At 36.1% G+C, this 23271-nt stretch overlaps 1 protein-coding gene across 1 annotated transcript in view; it reads left to right on the forward strand.

The window, feature by feature from the left end:
• LOC128065957 (cadherin-10) overlaps positions 1 to 23271 on the forward strand; it is a 112775-nt gene that overhangs the window by 87254 nt on the left and 2250 nt on the right. Inside the window, exons 7-10 of the mRNA XM_052659002.1 lie at positions 3330 to 3466; positions 8771 to 8892; positions 13235 to 13343; positions 16943 to 17194. Coding sequence (XP_052514962.1) covers positions 3330 to 3466; positions 8771 to 8892; positions 13235 to 13343; positions 16943 to 17194 — 620 coding nt within the window. The remainder of the gene's footprint in view (positions 1 to 3329; positions 3467 to 8770; positions 8893 to 13234; positions 13344 to 16942; positions 17195 to 23271) is intronic.

The following is a 23271-nucleotide window of genomic DNA, read 5'->3' on the forward strand; positions in this document are numbered from 1 at the left end:
TGAATCCAGGGATCAAACCCACATCTGTTACATCTCCTGCATTGGGAGGCGAGTTTTTTTTACCACTAGCACCATCTGGGAAGCCCCATCTTATAGACTAATGGTTATTATATGTTAAAACATGTCTGTGGATTCTTTTTTAATTAAATTTTTCATCAGGATGCAAATCTACGGACCAGGAGAAAAAAAAATCCATTTCTATCTACTAAGCAACAATGAATTAATGACTTCATTGCTAGTTAATGACAGAATCTAGTTATATATTTGAATTTATACTAACAAGGCAGAAAATGAATATAAATATTTTTGGATGTTAATCTTGATATACCATGCAGATTTATATATACATATATATTTATATGTAATCAAAGAAATAAAGTAAATTTACTAAACCAATGCATTTAGAGATGGATAACTCACTCCAGTACTCTTGCCTGGAAAATCTGTGGGCAGAGGAGCCTGGTGGGCTGCAGTCCATGGGGTTGCTAAGAGTTGGACACAACCAAGCGACTTCACTTTCACTTTTCACTTTCATGCCTTGGAGAAGGAAATGGCAACCCACTCCGGTATTTCTGTCTGGAGAATCCCAGGGACTGCGGAGCCTGGTGGGCTGCTGTCTATGGGGTCGTACAGAGTCGGACACGACTGAAGCGACTTAGCAGCAGCAGCAGCAGCAGCAGCAGCAGCAGCAATGGGGCTTCCAAGGTGGCGCTAGTGGTAAAGAACCTGCCTGCCAATACAGGAGGCATAGGAGACCCAGGTTTGATCCCTGGGTTGGGAAGATCCCCTGGAGTAGGAACTGGAAACCCACTCTAGTATTGTTGCCTGGAAAATTTCATGGACAGATGAGCCAAAGGGCTACAGTTTATGGGGTCACAAAGAGTCGGACACTACTGAATGTGCACACACACATACAATAGGATGATACTGGTCATATTATAAACTGTCCATGTCATATATCATGGATGCTAATGCAATAATCAAAAGGATTTACCTAAAATATATCTTCTGGAACTGATTTCTAAAATAAAAATGTTAGATAACACGTAGAATTTACCAATAGAGAATTGAAAAATATACAGTTGACCCTTGATCAACTTGGGGATTAAGGGTGTAGATCTCCCTTGCCCCTGTGCAGTCAAATATCTGAGTATAACTTCATAGCTGGCCCTTACATCCATGGCTCTGCATCTGAAGAGTCAACCTCAGATTTATTTATTTTAATAAATGCATACTGTAATTTATATTTGTAGTAAAAATGGACCCATAGAATTCAAACCCATGTTGTGCAAGAGTCAGCAATAATTACGTCAACTGTGAAAAAGAACTAGGATCTCTCTGCATCATCCAGATAATTTCACATAATCATTTAAATTTATCATTGTTTTCTAAACTGAACTACAAAAAAAAGACAAAACACATATAAAATGGCTTTGACAAAGAAAATGATACTTTATATTGATTTACAACCTTCAATTTCCTGCCATAATTCTATAGAAATAAGGATATTTATTATTTGCCAAAATGCCAAAGGAGTCATTATTTCTTTTATTCAACAAATATTCGTGGGTGACCATATCAGTTACTAATATGTTTCTCAAGAAATTTTCAGTTTGTTAAGAAAGTAGATTCAGTGTAAGAAGTAATATTCATTGAGTATGTACTAGACACTAAGTATGATGCTTGCTGTTTTCATGTTTGATTTCCTGTTTGAGATGTGAGATGAATTCCTAACACAATATGGTAAATGGCAAGGTGCTTTAGGATGAAAGGGGACAGATAGCTTCTACTTCAGGTAATAATGGAATACTCCAAGGAGGAGGTAAAATTTATGTTGGATTTTACAGTAGTGTAAAAATTTTGTCAACTTGAAATGTAATTTATGAATTATTTCAGATACAATATTTTGCTTTATTTGTGAATGGCTAAAACATGTAGTTTTAATAGAAAACTAAATTCATGTTATGTTGTTAGAAAGGGCTGGGGTTTATTAAGGAAATTTGTAAATTACTAGTCTATTCCCCTTAGAACAGACTTAAAATAAAAATCTAAAATAAGCCATCCTCAAACATAAAATCACATTAACTCTATTGGTCTGTTAAATTATTTTTCTAATGCAATTTATTCAAAATCCAGCATAAAGATCATATATTTCAACTGCTTTTTGGAAACATTATAGAAGTTTGGAACAGGAAAAGAATAAAAAGTTTTATGGCACTTTCAAAATTATTTTGTATAATTACTTATAAAATATAATTTAAAATACTATTTCATATATTTTCCTTAAATAAATGACCATTGTGGCTTAGGAAAATATGTGCCATAACATATTACTCCGGTTTTGTCATGTTTATCTTGCTTTATTTTTAAAATGTTTTAATAGGGAACATTAAAGATAACTTGGGGGATTATGCTTGCTGCCTCCAGAATTTCAAGATATTCATAAACCACTAGGAGTGTGAAGTGGCAGGAACCACCAATGAGAGTTACTCTTTTAAACCTTTAGTGACAATCTCCAAAATAATGGGATTTATACCAACTACATCATCCTAATGGATAAACCTGTTTTTAGGCTTTGGAATAACACTCAACACTATGCCTTTAATCAGTTTGCAAAATAGTTGCCTTTTAAATACATACACTAAGATTTTATTTGATAAAATATCTAGAAACTCCTATCCCAAACTTTTTTACTCAAAATATCTCTGGTTAAAATGTATACATTTTATAGTGATACATGTAGGTAAGAATCTGAAGCAAACCAGGTATCATATTGAAACTTTGAAACTTTGGAACACTGTCATAATTTGATAATCTACTACTCTGAGGAAACTAACATCTCCAATATTCTTACTCCAAAATTTTGCTTCTGGGAATGATCTTTTGTATTTGATCTATGTAATAATTCTTTAATAGGATTAATAATCACTAGGCAAATTCAGTTGGTATGGTAAAACGTGTAATTCTAAGCTTTGTGGAAAAATACATCAGGGCCAGTTAAATATGCAATACATAATGACTTAATAACATAAAACATTGAGAACACCAGCATTTAAATGCACAGTAAAAGTCAATTCAGCCTTAGGAAGAGATTTTGGGGAGATGTTAGAGGGTCAATGTGTATAAGTGTGTGTATGTGTGTGTGTGTGTGTGTGTGTGTGTGTGTGTGTGTATGATAAATCCATGACACAGTCTGCATTCTGGATCAGTACTTTGCACTTTCCTAAAATTATTAAATATCACTATATGTGTGTCTCTGCATTTCACCATTTTCTCCTGCAAGCCATCAATAATACTGCCATGTATTTTTCTCTGCCTTCTATGTTCAGATTTTCCTTGGATCGCCATACTGACCTTGACAGGATCTTTAACATACATTCTGGAAATGGATCCCTTTATACATCAAAGCCACTTGACCGTGAACTATCTCAGTGGCACAATCTTACTGTTATAGCTGCTGAAATCAGTAAGATGAATTTTATGTATATCATATTTAGCATAATTTTAGGCTTTATTTTATATTAAGAATAATTCCATCTCATTGCACAAATGAATTGTAATTTTAATCTAAGGTTTGAAAAGGCTCCTTAACACCTATAATTTTTTTTAAATAGTTTCTATATATACTGAGAAATAGCTGTGGGCATCCACAGATCTACATTTAGTATTAACTAATAAAAATGATCTAGAATTAGAAACTAAAGATATTCTCTTTGGGGGAAACGGAAGTGCATTAAATTCATCACATGGACACTATGAATTAAAATTTATGCTGAAATGCTGGAAGTCCATTTTTTAACAATAAACACAGAGATAGATATGATTACTTCTTTTTAACAGGTGAAGAAACAAAGGTATCCTTAATAATAGCTAACATTAACCACTCTAAACAGGTATTCTAAGAAGTTTAAATCAATTTTTCTTCCTAATATTTGTATTGACCTTATTTAACAGAGAATGAATTAAGACTCCAGGGATTTTAGTAACTTGTCCAAAGTCACAATGCCAGAAGTAATAAAATTGGGATTTGAAACTAGTCATTCTGTTTTTAGATCTAATAATTGTTCTATACTTAATTTATAAAAGTTCACCTAACTAGTATCAGACAGAGCCAGCATTCAAAGTCGTGTGTGCATGCTAAGTCACTTCAGCCACATCCAGCTCTCTGTGAACTTACGGCCTGTTGCCCACCAGGCTCCTCTGTCCATGGGACGCTCCGGGGAAGAATACTGGAGTGGGTTACTATGCTCTCCTCCAGGGGATCTTCACAGCACAGGAACAGAGCCCGTGCGTCTCTTGTGTCCCTTGCACTGGCAGGCAGGTTCTTCACCCTAGCACCACCTGGGAGGCCCATTCAAAGTCTTATTTGTCTCCAATTGCAAATGTTCTGGCCCATATACAGAACTGGGATACATAATCTTTAGAGCTCATTGTAAAATGAAAATCTCAGGCCTCATGTTAAAATATGATGAAGAAATTTAAGATGGCAACAGCAGAGCATTAAATAAGGGTGGGGTCTTCTGAGTGTGAGGCCCTGCTCCATTGTACATGCCCCTGAAGCAAGCCCTGTCCACACATGCAAACCTGTTCATGGTTTCTGATTCTTGTATTATGACATGTGCATGGAATAGAGCAACTCTGTCTTAAATAAAAGCATTAATTAGGGACTAAATCATGGGGTTAAAAAAAAAGACTATACATTTCAGATCTGAAAAAGTAAGCTGAATCCACAAACACATATCAAGGTCAAGTTATTTGAAGTAATCATCCCAAGATTTGGAAGGCAGGGCACTGGGGCTGAAATATCAAGCCCCAGAAGGATGGAGCTGGGCCAGACTCATCATCAGCAATGAACTTAATGCCTCAAGAGAAAGTACTAGACTTAATTTTTTTTCTTACATCTGGCTCTGAAATATAGATGAACTCTACCATCCAAATGATCCAGGTTTTCCATAATGAAACATAAATGGCTGTACCTCTCAGGGTGAACTGAAGAGTTGTTGAGGTTTTTTTAAGGAAAGGTTTTATTTCTGTATCTGTATCCATATCACAATGTTAAATGTGCTTGACAGGATCCAGTCTGATTATTCCAAAATCACGATTGTTTGTGCTCTCTGCTCTATAGTCAAGCTCCTTATTCAAGCCTAATGAGCTAGGAATTGCATTTTCCATTTCAGATACTTTGAGAAATTTAACTTCTAAAGCTAGTTGAAATAATTACAATTCTGTAGAAAGCTAAGTCAATTATGTTCTTCGTTTTAAGAACTAAACCTACTTTTTGCCCTTAAATAAAACCAGTCTATGGAGTAACTGCTGGAAATGCCTACCTGCCAAACCACACACAGTGAGGGGCCCATCACGCTGTTCTGATTATTAAATGGAATGAGGGTGAGAGGGAAACAGCATATAGGGCATTGTTTTTGCTAGATTTTGAACACTGGTAAGTGTGCCATTCATCCAGAACAGTGCAGAATAGCCTAAAAATGTACATCTTATCAATGTTTTTCCAGATCCTGCCTCTAACAGTTTAATTCTACATTCCTTAGCAGTGTATCCTATCATATGGCAAGTTCTATTCTAGGCAATCATTTAGTGCATTATACCATGGAGTAATTTATTCTTCTTGGGGGAAAAAATTAAATGCCATGTGGAGAATATAAAATCTAAAACTAAGGTCACCATCAGGGATTATAAAACACATGGTTGTAGAAATCAATGAGTTCCTATAACCATATCTTAGAATTAAACTATAAGCGTTGCAATACATTCTGAGAACAGTAGAGCAAAGTTTCTGACTAAGGGCTCCATTTTCTATACCTGCTTCCTAATTAGTGGAAACTCTTGCCCTAAGGAAGTACAAAAGATACTTCTTTCTAAAACCTGGGATTTCTAGATGGCGATTTATATTTTCTTCTTCCTGGAGGTATAGAAAATCCTGTGAATATGTGGCATGGTTTTACCTTAGGACATAGATTTTAAGATCCTAGATTGCTCACAAGTTCTCACTACACTAGAGTTTGCCGGATGGCTGAGAGGCTCAGGTGGTAAAAATAAGCCGGCTCCTATTCAGTATGATGCTTCCTGGGAAGGCTTTATATTTTTATTTATACATAAGCTGCCACATCTGCCAGTAAAAAGATTAGTGTAAGCACTGTTTTTTTTGAATAGATGACTCCAGGCCTGATGCTTTACAAAGCATGTTTATCCCTGTGGATTTAGCTTTGATTTGAAGAGCCTTGAGTTACGTGTAAAGAGGCTGGAGAATCTCTGTATTGTGTTAGAGAAGGGACTGACTGTGCAATATTTTTAGATGTGAAATTTTCTGTCTTTCTTGGCTTCTGTGGCACAGTTAGAAAGTGAATTGCTACCAACAAAGGAGTTATTTTTATGTCAAGACTTTGTATTGAAAGAAAACATTTTGCTTATGTCCACTAACTATAAAAGTAGGTTAAAGAGCACATTCTAGAAAATATGAATCATACCTCCCCACTCTTCCCCATAGCAACAAGTAACTCTGGGTAGTTGAGGATTCATTTATAGGTGAATCACTATGCCTCTGGGCATTAGCAAATGGTTTAGGAGTAAGATAGGTAGAAAAATAGTGGAATAGCATTTTTCTCTTTTTTCTCTTCTCTCCACTTTTCCCCAAAAGTACTCCTCTTGACACCGACATGAACTGTAAGAAAACTAGTTGACGTATTTTTATAGTATAGATGCTTTGTATGGAGAAAGAAAGATTAAGCTTTTAAACAATGTAAGGAAATGAAGAAGATATGACAGTGAAAATAAAGACAATCTTAATAACAATAGTCAATGTGTATTGAAAGTGAAAGTCACTCAGTCGTGTCCGACTCTTTGCAAATCCATGGACTATAAAATCCATGGAATTCTCCAGGCCAGAATACTGGAATCTGTAGCTCTTCCCTTCTCTAGGGGATCTTCCCAACCCAGGAATCAACCAGGGGTCTCCTGCATAGCAGCCGGATTCCTTACCAACTGAGCTATCAAGGAAGCCCCCGATAATAACATGTATTAGTGTTGAGTGTTTACCAACGAACTGATACTTTGTTAAGAAATTTTCTTGTATTCACTCACCTAGTTATTCAAATAACTTCATAGCATCAGAAGTTCTATTTTGATTCATGTTGGGTAAACTGAGGCAATAGAGAAAGAGTGTAAACTGGACAAAGTTAAACACTGAATGAATGGTGAACCTGGGAATCAAGTCTGACTCCAGAGTCTAAACTCTAATAACCACCTGACATACTAAGAAGTGAAAAACACGTAGCAGTAGATGAGGAAATATGAAATTAGAGCCTGAGAGCTGAATAGTTTTGGGTTAAGAAGGTTGAAGGAGGACTGAACAATAGTGTTAAAGAAGGGAAGTGTTTTAAATTTTCTCTTGAAAAGAGGAAAGAAAGGTAAATCCATTTCAAATGGATTTAGAATTCTGTCTGCCTCCCTGCCAAACAATTAGTTTTTAGATGTCATTTTTTGAAACTGCTGATTTCATTATTTTAGTTACATTATAATTATATGAAAAAAAAGCAGAAATAAATTATTTTGTGTTGTGATGTACTCCCTGTTTGTACCTGAGAAGATTTTTTTAACCCTTGTATCTGAAAACTATTTAGATAAAATTAGAAATTCAAATAAATTTCACAAAGGGAAAATCATTATTCATAACCCATGTAGACAGAGGCCATTTAATAAGATGGTTACTATCCCCCAGCTCACCTACTTTTTTTTTCTTTGCTTTATTTTTAGCTAATTACTCCTTTCTTCTTTTATATTGATCTTGAGTTTGATTTTGCCAGAGTTCACAAAGAACTTGAACTATATCCAGAGACTGAGATTTTGAGATCATGAAGGCTGATGACTATGACCTTAATTTAAGATGCTCAAACACTCTCAGGATATCAGTGCAAGTTCCTGGAAAAATCCTTAGAGGGCAAAATACAGTTATGATTAATATGAGTTTGTTACCCAAGGATAAGCTAAACAGACATGTTTTAATATTACATTTGAAAATTTACAAAAAATGCATGTTTTTATGTGAAAATTTTGATGATCTTGATTTTGGCAAAAAGACTAATGATTATTATACTACATGTAACTATTGAACTAATATTGTTATACAAAATTAAGCTTGTATTGATGAAACGGTACAATTAACAATTTTATTAATGAAACATTTAAAATCTTGTGTTTCGTTGTAAATTTCCATTCAATTTGATAGTAGGTATATAGTAAAATTTCCAAAAAGATAGTTGACAGTAGCTGTTGAAATATATTTTAGTGATAAAAGTAGTCAGAAGGGTAGGTTGTAATTAACAACTACCACATAGAAGGGGACCTCAGGCAAGTTACTGATTTATCTAATACTACTCTTTATCCAAAAAAAAAAAAAAAGTGGTATAAAGTATGAAATCTAATGACATATAACAAAGATTTAATAAATATTTGTTCTTATGTTGTATATTTAGAGAGTGAAGACACAAATATTATGTGAAATCAATTACACAGGATTGTGCTTTTAAAAAGATTTTTCAAAATATTAATAATACTCTTGAGCCCAATAATAGCTGAATTCATGACTACTTAATTAGGCTCTGTAGTAATTTTCTTTATTGCATTTGTTCATTATGATAGTAGAATGAAGTTGATGCTATTTGAATATGAGCACTTAATATCTGTAAGATGCTTATATAAGTTAAATCTGGTGTACAAATGTGTCTTCCTAAACAAACTTTTCCTCTCCTTTTTCTAGACAATCCCAAAGAGATGACTCGAGTGGCTGTTTTCGTGAGAATTTTGGATGTTAATGACAATGCTCCACAATTCGCTGTGTTCTATGACACCTTTGTCTGTGAAAATGCCAGACCAGGACAAGTAAGCACCCATAGGATTTAAAAGCATAGGAAGATTTTTAAGGGGCACTTCAAATATTTTTCTTTTCCTAATCTTGAGAGGAATGAGCAAACAGAGATAAAATCATTCACTGAAAGTCCCAGAAATATAATTAGAACAAACAAATAGCAAAGCCAAGTTAGTCAGTGAGTGTTAGTCACTCAGTTATGTCCTGCTCTTTGAGACACCATGGACTGTAGCCCTCCAGGCTTATCTATCCATTGAATTCTCCAGGCAAGAATACTGGAGTGAATAGCCATTCCCATCTCCAGGGGATCTTCCTGACCCAGGAATCGAACCTGAGTCTCCTGCATTGCAGGCAGATATGAAGTAGTAGCTGCAAAACTTAAGGTGTAAGAGGAAATAACTTTTTAACTTTCAAAAACAAAGACAAATGAATAAACAGAAGGGGAAAGAAATGCTGATGTGTCATTAGACAAATATTGGTAACTGCTTGCAAGACAGGAAATGAAAGTTGGGGAAAACACAAATATTTGAGATCATCAAAACATTCCATCACTATTCCAACATATGCAAATACAATTTTGGAGCAGGGCTAAAGAACTCGCTCCTAAGGCTTAGACTTGTGTTTCATCATTACAGCAACACATAAAGTGCTTAATGACTTGGTTTTCATCCTTTAAAGCATTCTTCCTATACCAGCTTTGTTTATAACTCTTCAAATCTTTTCCTCAGTGGGCTCATTCTGTTGTTTGAAAAGTGCCAGCCTGTATGGTTGAAAGAAATGCTCTTAATTGGTTTGAGTGCCGTTTTCACAGAAGGGAGCTGCATGTTATAAATAATAATTGGAAATCAAACGTGTTTTATTAAAGAAAGAGAAGCCATTACGAAACTGTATTGTGTTTAGACTTCGTTTGATGCTCTTTATAAACATCAATGTCATTGTTACATTTTTATGCAAGTTATATTGTGAAATAAATTCTTCCTTAGGAAGATTCTAACAGAAATTCAATAGCCTGTCTATTGTCTGAAATGGTAAAATTGCTGCAATTGGATTCTTTTTTTTTTTTTAGATGAAAATGTTATGGAAATATTTAATTTGGAATATTTAAAGGACTTAGCTACTTCCGACCTACTTCTTCATGAAACAGTGTGCCCTAAAAATACCATTCCAAATAGTTCTGTGCTTGGCAGGCTCAGCATGATATAAGTTGAAGCCTTTTCTGTAGGAGATGAATTACCCACTTTGAAACTGCTGCATACATTGCTCCCTCTATGGTTATTCTATTTGATTTTCAAGAGATATCTTTTCAGAGCATTTGAGTCATTATAAATATGCATTCCCAAATGTATTCAAAATACACAAAATAAGGGATTGTGTTTGTTTATTTTCCTTATGCCCTTTTTCTTTTTTTGAACCTATATCTGGCTCAGTAATTTTATATTCTTTGAACTTTTAAAACCAAGTTGGTATATTGAGGGAAAATAATCAAATCAAAGATGATGTTAATTTTAAACAGTAATTAGTCTATTTTGACAAACTTGACGGGAAGAATATGATTATTAATTTTTGTCTAATTGGCTGCATGTGCAAAACCTTCCCATATTAGTTACTTTCAATAAGACCAGCTTGTTAGATGCCAGTTTGGTCTCATAGGCAGAAACACGTTTGCTTGCATTAAACTATTAAATACTCATTGATGGAATTCTAGGTTACATCATCCTAGCAGGCAAAATCAAAATAGTTATTTGATAAAGTCTTTCCTTACTGAATCTTTCTTGAAATTAATTTATTAAGTCTGTCTTCCCTCCTTCCAGGGAAGTAGGAGCTTTTGGGGGACTTCTGGATTTGCTTTAGTTATTTATACAGTAGTTCAGTCCACCCAGAACTTCTCTGAATTAAGTGCTCTTTAAGAGCAGCATTTAATCAATATGGAACATAATTCCATTCATTTGGGGTATGGACACATTGAGAGTATGTTTTGTGTGCTAAGTTGCTCAGTCATGTCTGACTCTTTGCGGTCTCATGGACTGAAGCCACCAGGCTCCTCTGTTCATAGAATTTTCCAGGTAAGAATACTGGAGTGGGTTACCACTTTCTACTCCAGGGGATCTTCCCTACACAGGGATCAAACCCACATCTCTTGCATTGGCAAGTGGATTCCTTATCACTCGTGTCACCTGGGATGCCCCAATGAGACAGAAATAAAGCTAAGTGTCACCCCTCCTCCTTTCTTAGGGCTTCCCAGATGGTGCTAGTGCTAAAGAACCACCTGCCAGTGAAGGAAACATAAGAGACATGGGTTCAATCCCTGATCTCTGGGTAGGGGAGATTCCCTGGGAGAAAGAAATGGCAACCCACTTCATTATTCTTGCCTGAAGAATCCCATGGGCAGAGGAACCTGGCAAGCGGCAGTCCAAAGGGCTGCACAGAGTCAGACACAACAGAAGCTGTTTAGCACGCACCGCACTCTTTTCTTGTCTAGTCTCCATCTGAAGGGTAGAAGACTTTCCCCCTTGGAAAAGGGTGTAATTTACGTGTATGAATAGTCCCTTCTTATGCTTGAACAATTGAAGGCAAAAGAAGAGGGCAGCAGAGGATGAGATGGTTGGATAGCATTACAGATTCAATGGCCATGAACTTGGGCAAACTCCAGGAGATAGTGAGGACAGAGAGGTCTGATGTACTGCAGTCCATGAGGTCACAGAGTCGGACATGACTTAGCAACTGGACAACAACAATGCTTGAATGAGGCAACCAGACTCCCATTTTTTCCATTTCACAGTCAGAGGACCTTGGGAAGGGGCAGACGAGAGGACTGGCTATTTCTCTTTCTTCCATTTTCTCTCAGGCATGCCTTGCTCCTTTAGTTAATAAAATATATTTTAATAATATTTAATATCATTGGCTCAATAACATTTGTTTGAGCAAACTCTGAAAGATTGTATTAACTGCTTTATATATGTACCATCTTTTTTTTTTATTAAATGGATAAGTCATTAGCCATAAATTCTTGCTTTATTTAATCTTAAATTACCACTAAAAATCATAAAATGATGTTATATTTTTAAATAAATATTTTGAATTATTTCAAGTTTTAAATTATTTTTCTGCTACTTATTTCTAATGATAAATATTTATCTTTGTTTGGCCCAGTTATATTTCTTGCATCACTTTGAAGTAAATAATTAGGGAGTACTTCCATTTTTATTTTTATAGAACAGTATAAGAGAAAAAATAATTTAATATGGAATAGTTAAAATAATTTATTTTTCTAATTATTTTACAGTTTCAAACTTCATTTCAGTTCAGTCACTCAGTCGTGTCCGACTCTTTGTGACCCCATGGACTCAGCACACCAGGCTTCCCTGTCCATCCACCAACTCCCAGAGCTTATGAGTCCATTTTTAATCAAAAAAACACCAGTAACAAACATTTCCATCAAATATCCATGTAATATTAAATTAAGTTAATGCAGTAAAAAGTATATTCTTTTAAGAATAAATTTGACCATTTTTATAGGCATTGACATATTTAACAACTTTTGAAGCCTTTTTGAAAAACATGCAAAAAACACATAAAATGTTATTATACATATGTTAAGGAAAAATTGATATATATGCAACAATATATAGCTGTTATATATGTATAATGTTAATTCTTATACAATATGTTCAAAGTAGTGATATGATCATTGGATAAGGTGTTATATTTTCTTTGTCACTAGATAGCCTCTTATATTCTCTTATCCTAAAATAAATCTGAGCTAACCCTTATAAAATAACCATTCTCCATAGTATGTATATGTTGAATTAAAAAATATGTGATTCTATTGAGAGTGCAAATGAACGACTACTCTAAAAATAGATAATGTTTTTCTTTCCTTTATAAAGTTATGCATAATGATTCTATAAAATTTCCACATTCTTTGAATAGTTTTTACTTTATTTTTGATGGAGAAGGAAGCTATAATTATAATAACTTTCTAAATTTTGCTACATTAAATAACTCCTCTAGATAAATGTTTAAACATATATGAAATACCTACTTATTTCAAATGCTACATCTAAATTCTTAAAACTATAAAAAATACTATGTTATTGCTCATTATTTTAATTAAAAAACAGATAGTATTTAGGAGAAATTGATAGTGAGAAAAAAGAAACAAAATCGAGAGAGTGAGAGAATGTTGCTATTGTGTAATGAAAGGATAGAATAACTGAAATAAAGATGCATGCTTATAAGGAAGAAAATAATTGTCTTTAAAAATGTTGGACAAATTGGATACTAAAAATTAAATATTATAAAGAAGATTTTAGCCATGGAAGCTTGATAAATGTACATTTTTTTTCTCTTCTGCAGCTAATACAGACTATAAGTGCAGTAGACAAAGATGATCCTTTAGGTGGACAGAAATTTTTCTTCAGTTTAGCTGCTGTCAATCCAAACTTCACAGTACAAGACAATGAAGGTAAATTTTGGAATGTGTTCATTATGATTTAAGGTGACTTAACAAGAAATTTTCTCTAAATTAACAGCTACATATAAATGATATATTAATTTACAGATCTGATTGCAAAGGTTTGTTTTCATTAGATTTTTAATAAGATATTTTGGTAATTTCTTACTTAACAGAGTTTACATTTTTGAATTTTAAATAATAAAATACATGAAAGAAGACAGTATGTGGATATTAACGAAAACACTGGATCTTGCAAACTTCAGAAAGGCCAGAAGTAATCAGTTCTTATAACAAAATAGTAAGCCACATAGGGAAATGAATGTCTTGGTGAGACTCTTGTGCAAACTTCAATGAGATTTAGCAACAACAGATTCACCATAGTCAAAAGGCCTAGAAGAGACAAAAAAAAAGAAAAGAAAAAAGCAGCCACATTAGCCTGTGAGGGAACTGAGAGCAAACACATAGTTGGCAAAGACGAGATACACTATTTTCCTATATAACATATGAATTTTATATGTGATCAAAAATACTAAACATATTTATTGAATTCTTTTTTTTAAAAAAAAGCAGAAACAAAACAGGTATGCTTGTTTTAGAGCAGCTATAGATATAATTATATACTCTTGCAAGAAATCTAATAACTACATTGGCATATGTACAATACTTTCCATGTATGTATACTGGCAGAGCGAGGTTGCTATAGTGCATCTGGTTGGCTTTCAGTGTCTGAAAGCAGTTTAGGATAATGGATAGTTTTACACTGAGCAACTACTCATTTTTAATATTATAGGATTTTTGCACAAATCAGTTGAAGGGATTGCATCAGTTGGTAACATCTGTTTACTAAATCTGAGCTTTTGAAATGTATATGTTTTCTATCCCTCTGTGTGTGTTAGTCACTCAGTTGTGTCTGACTCTTTGAGACCCCATGGACTACTTTGTCTGCCAGGCTCCTCTGTCCATGGGAATCCCCAGGCAAGAATACTGAAGCCAGTTCCTATTCCCTTCTCCAGGGGATCTTCCTGACCCAGGAATGGAACCTGGGTCTCCTGCATTGCAGCCAGATTCTTTACTGCCTGAGCCATCAGGGAAGCCATTCTACTCCTTTGGACACCTAAAATAATTGTGATTGGAAAAATTAACATAGAATTGGTAGATAAAATGCAAAATGCCAAATTACATCTGAATATCAGAAAAACATTACCCATCATTTTAATTCGCTGAATCTGGTAACTTAAACATAGGATTTAGACATGGCATTCTTTGTACTGAGTTGACAATATTGAACCTCTTTCTAATTGTATTTTAATTTGTTTTATATTCTTGTTAAACTGAGCCCTGGATCTCAACAAGCCATCTCTCAATTTTAAAAAGATAAAGAGACTTGAAATAGAACTGTCTTATCATAGCATTTCACAATTACTGGGGAAACAATTCAAAACTAATCTTAATTAATTTTTGATAAATAGTACCATTTTCCTATATTAGGTATAGTTCCTGATCCTATGGCTGAAGCCATATGAATACAAACCTGAACATGACTAACTAGAATACCAGTAAAGTCTGGCACCCCACTCCAGTACTCTTGCCTGGAAAATTCCATGGATGGAGGAGCCTGGTAGGCTGCAGTCCATGGGGTCGCGAAGAGTTGGACATGACTGAGCGACTTCACTTTCACTTTTCACTTTCATGCATTGGAGAAGGAAATGGCAACCCACTCCAGTGTTCTTGCCTGGAGAATCCCAGGGACGGGGGAGCCTGGTGGGCTGCCGTCTATGGAGCCGCACAGAGTCGGACACGACTGAAGTGACTTAGCAGCAGCTGATGGAATATTTGATTTAATCTTGCATAAATTCACTACTTTCTATTAATGGGTGAATTTTGAAAGAAATTCCAATGACAGACATGACCTTAAAGTTGATCTTCTTGAAAAAATACCCTTGCATTTATCTATAGCCTCATCTTAAAAATCTTTTAATTCTTCATCTTTTTAAAAATACATTTCCTGCCTCTGTGATACTACACTTGGTATCCCATGCTTAAGAATCCCTCACTTTTCACTAATTTACAGATCAAAACTTTATTATATGATGATTTTTCTGAATACTTAATAAAATGACTTGTATAGAATGGTTAAACTGAAAGCCACTCAGTCATGTTTGACTCTTTGTGACCCCATGGACTGTACAGTCCATGGGATTCTCCAGGCCAAAATACTAAAGTGGGTAGCCTTTCCCTTCTCCAGGGGATCTTCCTAATCCAGGGATCGAAGCCAGGTCTCTTGCATTGCAGGTGGATTGTAAAACTTCTGTTGATTCTTTAATGTATCAAAGCTATTGTAGGCAAAATTAAGATTTTGAAATTTTTGAAAAGTTAAAAAAAGTCTAAGCAAGAAGATTATAAAAATACTTACATGCATATAAATGATTTATTTTAGTGTAGGTTTGTGAAAGGAAGAGCTGTATCCTAACACTTATTGGAAGAGAAGTCAAAATTGCAAAATTATCAGGGTTACAGTTGATTTATTAAATTTGCTTGTGCACATCTCTTTTGCTAGTCTACTTTCCTAGCTTATGTAGTAATCTACTGATGTAGTAAGATTTAACTTCTTGCTAAAATTTGGGAAATGATTATGTTCAACCAATATATTGCAAAAATATTGTCACCCCTCTTCTTTTACAATGTTGCTAACCTGGTTCTTTGATTTAGCAATTGCCTAACACTCCCTTACCTACACTGGCATCTTAAACAGCCCTGTGGGGTGGCTAAAGAAGACCGAGCACATTGGACAGTGTGAAATTATCATCCATGTATATTTATTTTTCAGTATTTGTTATATAAAGCTAGAAGAAATATTATTAACTCACAACCCAGATTTGAGGATACTGGATAAGTTATCAGATAAAGGAAATATCAGTAGCAATGTACTAGGTAGTAGGGGCTAGATTAAGTCTCTACTTCTTTCAGTATGTCTGTCAGGCACTCTTACATTAGTGTCTTCCACCAGCTATTTAAGTTATGCACTAAATTAATTTTAATGGGTGGAAATCTAAGTTCAAAAATATTAAGTAATTAGCTCACTTCTTCATATATTGGGACGTGTGAAAGTTTTTGACTGTATTATTGATTCTAAAAGTGCTAGTATCTAATATTTTTCTTCATGAATATTAAGATTAATGTGTGTTTTGTGTGTGGACACATATATTTGTAAACAAAAAACATTTATTAAGATTTTTTCTTTGGTATGCATAATATTTTATGTTTTTTGATAACTCTGAAAAATCATATGGTACCATCTCTATAGTCTTCATAAATGATCCGCTTATAAAAATCCACCATTTTGAACAGTGTGAGAATTAGTTAAAAATTTAATAAGTAATCATGCTATTAGATTCCTCATACTATCTTATTCATTTTATGTATGTTGCCTTGACTCCTTAAACTAGCTTATTTATCTTATCTATCCAAATGGCCATGCATACATTTGATAACAATTTTGTGTTTTAAAAAGACACCTTTTTATCATATTTATGTGTTAAACCATGGTGATCAGGATAAGACAAATCAATTGTCCCCAGCTATTTTTAATATGGTAAAATTTATTTTAGATAATACTGCCAGAATTTTAACCAGAAAAAATGGATTCAATAGACATGAAATAAGCACTTATCTCTTGCCCGTGGTGATTTCGGACAACGATTACCCGATTCAGAGCAGCACGGGCACACTCACCATCCGCGTGTGCGCCTGCGATAGCCAAGGCAACATGCAGTCCTGCAGCGCCGAGGCCCTGCTCCTGCCTGCTGGGCTCAGCACAGGTGCTTTGATCGCCATTCTCCTCTGCATCATCATTCTGCTGGGTAAGAAAGGTTGGGGAAAATGTGCTTATTTCCTAGATGGCTTACTTCACTGTGTCTGTAAGAAATGTTCTTGTTAAAATTGCTGTTGTTGTTTAGTTGCTAAGTCCTAAGTTCCCCTTGGTTGGGGGAAATAACGAAGATGGAACACCTCTAAAGCTTTTGTAGTGAAGAAAGTAAAAGTGGTAGTGTCTCAGTTGTGTCTGACTTTTTGTGACCCTATGGAATGTAACCCGCCAGGTTCTTCTGTCCATGGAATTTCCCAGGCAAGAATACTGGAGTGGGCTGCCATTTCCTTCTCCAGGGGATCTTCCCAACCCAGGGGTCGAACCCCAGTCTCTCGCACTGCAGGCGGATTCTTTGCTGCTGAGCCACCAGGGAAGACCGTCTATTAAAATATTTCCCCCAAAACTAACCACCCCCCTGAATGTAAGTTAGATATCAATTAATCAGGACTGTTGTTTATATTAAAATACATCTGATCAGATAGAGTCATGACCTGTCTTTCTTAAATAATGAAACTGAAAGTTGGAGATATTTAACACATTTTGCAAGATTTCTGAGTGGCTAAGCCAACGCCAGGCACCTCACTGTTGTCACTGTGTACATAGTTTTTCAGTAAAGTGTATTTCCACTTTTTTTCTTATTATAGTTGGATGAAGGTCTCACTATGATACCTCTTTACTGTTTAATGTTAACAAAACCCTTTATCTGGTTCACTTGTCCCTAAAATGACAATATTTTATTCTATAACCCAGAGCGAATTCCTTTATAACTGCTTTTGAATCAAAAATCAGATTGCATACTCTCTAGTTGCATTATCTTAAAGCTATTGTGAGTATTCCTGTGACCCTAATCAAAAAATACTGTACCTGACATTTTAAGAAGCAGTGAAATGAACTGGGATTTTGAAGCCAGTCTTAGTAAGTTTAATTATTCTCATTATTAGAAACTTTTTTATTGTGTAAGATCATTTAGTTGATAACAAGCTGTCTGAGGTTTTAAATCATTAGATCACAAGTATATGTGTGGGCACAAATTATGAATTTAGCCAAAATAAAAGGTCATATTTCCTCAAAAACTTGTAGAATAAACAGTTTCTTTCTCTTGGTGGTGGCCTATTTATTTTTTAATCACTTTGAAGGTCAAGAACAGTTGTCAATGGATTAAAACTTTCTTTTTTGTTGCATTTAAAAAAGCCCCTTGTTTGCTCTCTTAGACCAGCTTGAGGGCTAGAAGTCTTACAGTTCTAAGTAATAAAAGTGAAAAACATAACTTAATGCCATGTTACATAATAATATAATTGCCTTCATTCAGGCTGCTACACCAGAATGCCTTAGACTGGTAGCTTGAACCTCATAAATTTCTCAGAGTCTGGAGACAGGGAGGTTCAAGATCAAGTCCAAGATTTTATGTTTGGTGAGGGCATACTTCCTCTTTCATGGATGGCTGTCTCGTCTTATATCCTTACACGGAAGATGGAATCATCTCTCTCATGCCTCATTTGTTCTATTAAGTTTTAAAATTTCATTTATTTATAATTAAAATTACTTCATTTATTTATTTTATTTTTGATTGTGCTGGGTCTTCATTGCTGTATGAGGACTTTCTCTAGTTGCAGAAAGTGGAGGCTGCTCTCTAGCTGTGGTGTTTGGGCTTTGCATTGTGGTGGCTTCTTGTTGCAGAGCACAAACTCTAGGGAGAGCAGGTTCATTAGCTGTGGTACACACGCCTAGTTGCTCCATGGTATGTGGAATCCTACCAGACCAGGAACTGAATTCGTGTCCTTGCATTGGCAGGCAGATTCCCATTCACTAACCCACCGGGGAAGTCCTTGTGTCTCTTTTTATAAGAACACTAATTCTACTTACTCATGAGGGTTCTACCTCCATGACCTAACTATCTCCCAAAGACTGCACCTCTACGTACCATCACATTGGGAATATATTTAGGCTTTAAGATATGATTTGTAGGGGACACATTACATCCTTGATACCTCATTTGGTAGAGAATCCACCTGCAATGCAGGAGATCCTGCTTCAATCCCTAGATTGGGAAGGTCCCCTGGAGAAAGGAAAATCTACCCACACTAGTAGATTCTGGCCTAGAGATTCTAGATTCTAGTATTCTGGCCTAGAGAATCCTATCGACTGTATATTTGCAAAGAGTTGGACACAACTGAGTATCTTTCACTTCACTTCACTTCATTAGGTCTCAGTTTAGTTCAGTTCAGTAGCTCAGTTGTGTGTGTCTGACTCTTTGTGACCCCGTGAAGTGCAGCACGCCAGGCCTCCCTGTCCATCACCAACTCCCGGAGTTCACCCCAACTCATGTTCATTGAGTCAGTGATGCCATCCAGCCATCTCATCCTCTGTTGTCCCCTTCTCCTACTGCCTCCAATCCCTCCCAGCATCAGAATCTTCTCCAATGAGCCAACTCTTCGCATGAGGTGGCCAAAGTATTAGAGTTTCAGCTTTAGCATCAGTCCTTCCAAAGAACACCCAGGACCGATCTCTTTTAGAATGGACTGGTTGGATCTCCTTGCAGTCCAAGGGACTCTCAAGAGTATTCTCCAACACCACAGTTCAAAAGCATGAATTTTTTGGCACCTAACTTTCTTCACAGTCCAACTCTTACATCCATACATCACCACTGGAAAAACCATAGCCTTGACTAAATGGACCTTAGTTGGCAAAGTAATATACCTGCTTTTGAATATGCTATCTAGGTTGGTCATAACTTTCCTTCCAAGGAGTAAGCGTCTTTTAATTTCATGGCTGCAATCACCATCTGCAGTGATTTTGAAGCCCAAAAAAACAAAGTCTGACACTGTTTCCACTGTGTCCCCATCTATCTCCCATGAAGTGATGGGACCAGATGCCATAATCTTAGTTTTCTGAATGTTGAGCTTTAAGCCAACTTTTTCACTCTCCTCTTTCACTTTCATCAAGAGGCTTTTTAGTTCCTCTTCACTTTCTGCCATAAGGGTGGTGTCATCTGCATATCTGAGGTGATTGATATTTCTCCCAACAATCTTCATTCCAGCTTGTGCTTCTTCCAGCCCAGTGTTTCTCATGATGTACTCTGCATATAAGTTAAATAAGCAGGGTGACAATATACAGCCTTAACATATTCCTTTTCCTATTTGGAACCAGTCTGTTGTTCCATGTCCATTTCTGACTGTTGCTTCCTGACCTGCAAACAGGTTTCTCAAAAGGCAGGTCAGGTGGTCTGGTATTCCCATCTCTTGAAGAATTTTCCTCAGTTTATTGTGATCCACACAGTCAAAGGCTTTGGCATAGTCAATAAAGCAGAAATATATGTTTTTCTCAAAATCTCTTGCTTTTTCCATGATCCAGCAGATGTTGGCAATTTGATCTCTGGTTCCTCTACTATTCTAAAACCAGTTTGAACATCTGGAAGTTCATGGTTCTTGTATTGCTGAAGCCTGGCTTGGAGAATTTTGAGCATTACTTTACTAGCGTGTGAGATGAGTTCAATAGTGCAGTAGTTTGAGCATTCTTTCTAGACCTGTAATAAATCGAATATCCTTTAAATGTTTGTTCTAATGAGATTAAGAATATATATATATGTATATAAATATATACATATATATATATTCATATATGTACCTGGTAAGATCTTTTCCCTTACTTTCCTCATCTAATTGAATTCACATCTGTTTCTTCAAATCATAATTTTTAAAGGATTATGATCAAAATGTTTGGGAATAAGGAATGAGGTTGAGAAACTAACACAACCAGCGGGAAATTGATTTTAAATTTCTCCTTTTATCTCTTACCATTATTATGATTACTAAAGTAATCAATTTATTATTATTGATACCTTCCCACAGGAGTAGGGAAATAACCTGTGTGAGTAATACACATTTCTACTTGTGGATCTATACTTATTATTAAGATACATCTAGTTGAGACTCATTTTCTATTGATGGGTGGAGCTGTGTTCCCTCCCTGTTATTTACCTCCAGCCAAATGATGATGGAGGTAATGAAGATAATGGCGACCTCCGTCGAAAGGTCCCAGGTAAGCACTGCTACACTCAGTGCCCCCAACCCTACATCAGGTCACTGCCAACACACTCTTCTGCCAGAGACTCCTGGCCAGTCAAAGGCAAGTCTGGATAAGTCTCTTGTGGGATCACTGCTCCTTTCTCCTGTGACCTGGTGTGTACAAGGTTCTGTTTGTGCCCTCCAAGACTCTGTTTCCCCAGTCCTGTGTAAGTTCTGGTGGCTCTATGGTGCGGTTAATGGTGACCTCCTTTAAGAGGGCTTATGCCATACCCAGTTATGCTGCAACTAAAGCCCCTTGCCCTGCAGCAGTCCACTGCTGACCCATACCTCCTGGGGAGACACTCAAACACAGGTCTGTCTCAGTCTTTGTGAGGTCTCTGGGTCTCTGGGTCATGGTGTGCACAATATTTGAGCCCTCCAAGCAAAAGGCAAGGGAGAAAAGGAAAGATAAACCCATTTGAATGCAGAGGTCCAAAGAATAGCAAAGAGAAATTAGAAAGCCTTTCTCAGTAATCAATGCAAAGAAATAGAGGAAACAGTAGAATGGGGAAGACTAGCGATCTCTTCAAGAAAACTAGAGATACCAAGGGAACATTTCATGTGAAGATGGGCACAATAAAGGACAGCAGTGGTATGGACCTAACAGAAGCAGAAGATATTAAGAAGAGGTGGCAAGAATACACAGAACTATACAAAAAAGATCTTCACAGTCCAGATAATCACAGTGGTGTGGTCACTCACCCTGAGCCAGACATACTGGAATGTGAAGTCAAGTGGGCCTTAGGAAACAGCACTATGAACAAAGCTTGTGGAGGTGATGGAATTCCAGTTGAGCTATTTCAAATCCTGAAGATGATGCTGTGAAAGTGCTGCACTCAATAAGGCAGCAAATTTGGAAAACTCAGCAGTGACCACAGGAATGGAAAAGGTTGGTTTTCATTCTAATTCCAAAGAAAGGCAAGTCTAGAGAATGCTCAAACTACCACACAATTGCATTTATCTCATATTCTAGCAAAGTATTGCTCAAAATTCTCCAAGCCAGGCTTCAACAGAACATGAACCATGAACTTCCACATTTTGAAGCTGGATTTAGAAAAGGCAGAGGAACCAGAGATCAAATTGCCAACATACGTTGGATCATCAAAAAAGCAAGAGAGTTCCAAGAAAACATCTACTTCTACTTTATTGGCTATGCCAAAACCTTTGACTGTGTGGATCACAACAAACTGGAAAATTCTGAAAGAGATGGGAATACCAGACCACCTGACCTCCCTCCTGAGAAATCTGTATGCAAGTCAGGAAGCAACAGTTAGAATTGGACATGGAACAATAGACTGTTTCCAAATCGGGAAAGGAGTATGTCAAAGCTTTATATTGTCACCCTATTTATTTATCTTATATGCAGAGTACATCATGAGAAACTCTGGGCTGGATGAAGTACTAGCTCGAGTCAAGATTGCCAGGAGAATTATCGATAACCTCAGATATGAAGATGATACCACCCTTATGGCAGAAAGTGAAGAAGAACTAAAGAGCCTCTTGATGAAAGTGAAAGAGGAGAGTGGAAAAAGTTGGCTTAAAGCTCAACATTCAGAAAACTAAGATTATGGCATCTGGTCCCATCACTTCATGACAAATAGATGGGGAAGCAATGGAAACAGTGAGAGATTTTATTTTGGGGAGCTCCAAAATCACTGCAGATAGTGACTGCAGCCATGAAATTAAAAGATGCTTACTCCTTGGAAGAAATGTTATGACCAACCTAGACAGCATATTCAAAAGCAGAGACATTACTTGGCCGACTAAGGTCCATCTAGTCAAGGCTATGGTTTTTCCAGTAGTCTTGTATAGATGTGAGAGCTGGTCTATAAAGAAACCTGAGCACCAAAGAATTGATGCTTTTGAACTGTGGCACTGGAGAAGATTCTTGAGAGTCCCTTGCACTGCAAGGAGATCCAACCAGTCCATCCTAAAGGAAATCAGTCCTGACTATTCATTGAAAGGATTGATGCTGGAGTTGAAACTCCAATACTTTGGCCACCTGATG

Source organism: Budorcas taxicolor, chromosome 20 (genome assembly GCF_023091745.1).
Source record: "Budorcas taxicolor isolate Tak-1 chromosome 20, Takin1.1, whole genome shotgun sequence".
NCBI lineage: Eukaryota > Metazoa > Chordata > Mammalia > Artiodactyla > Bovidae > Budorcas > Budorcas taxicolor.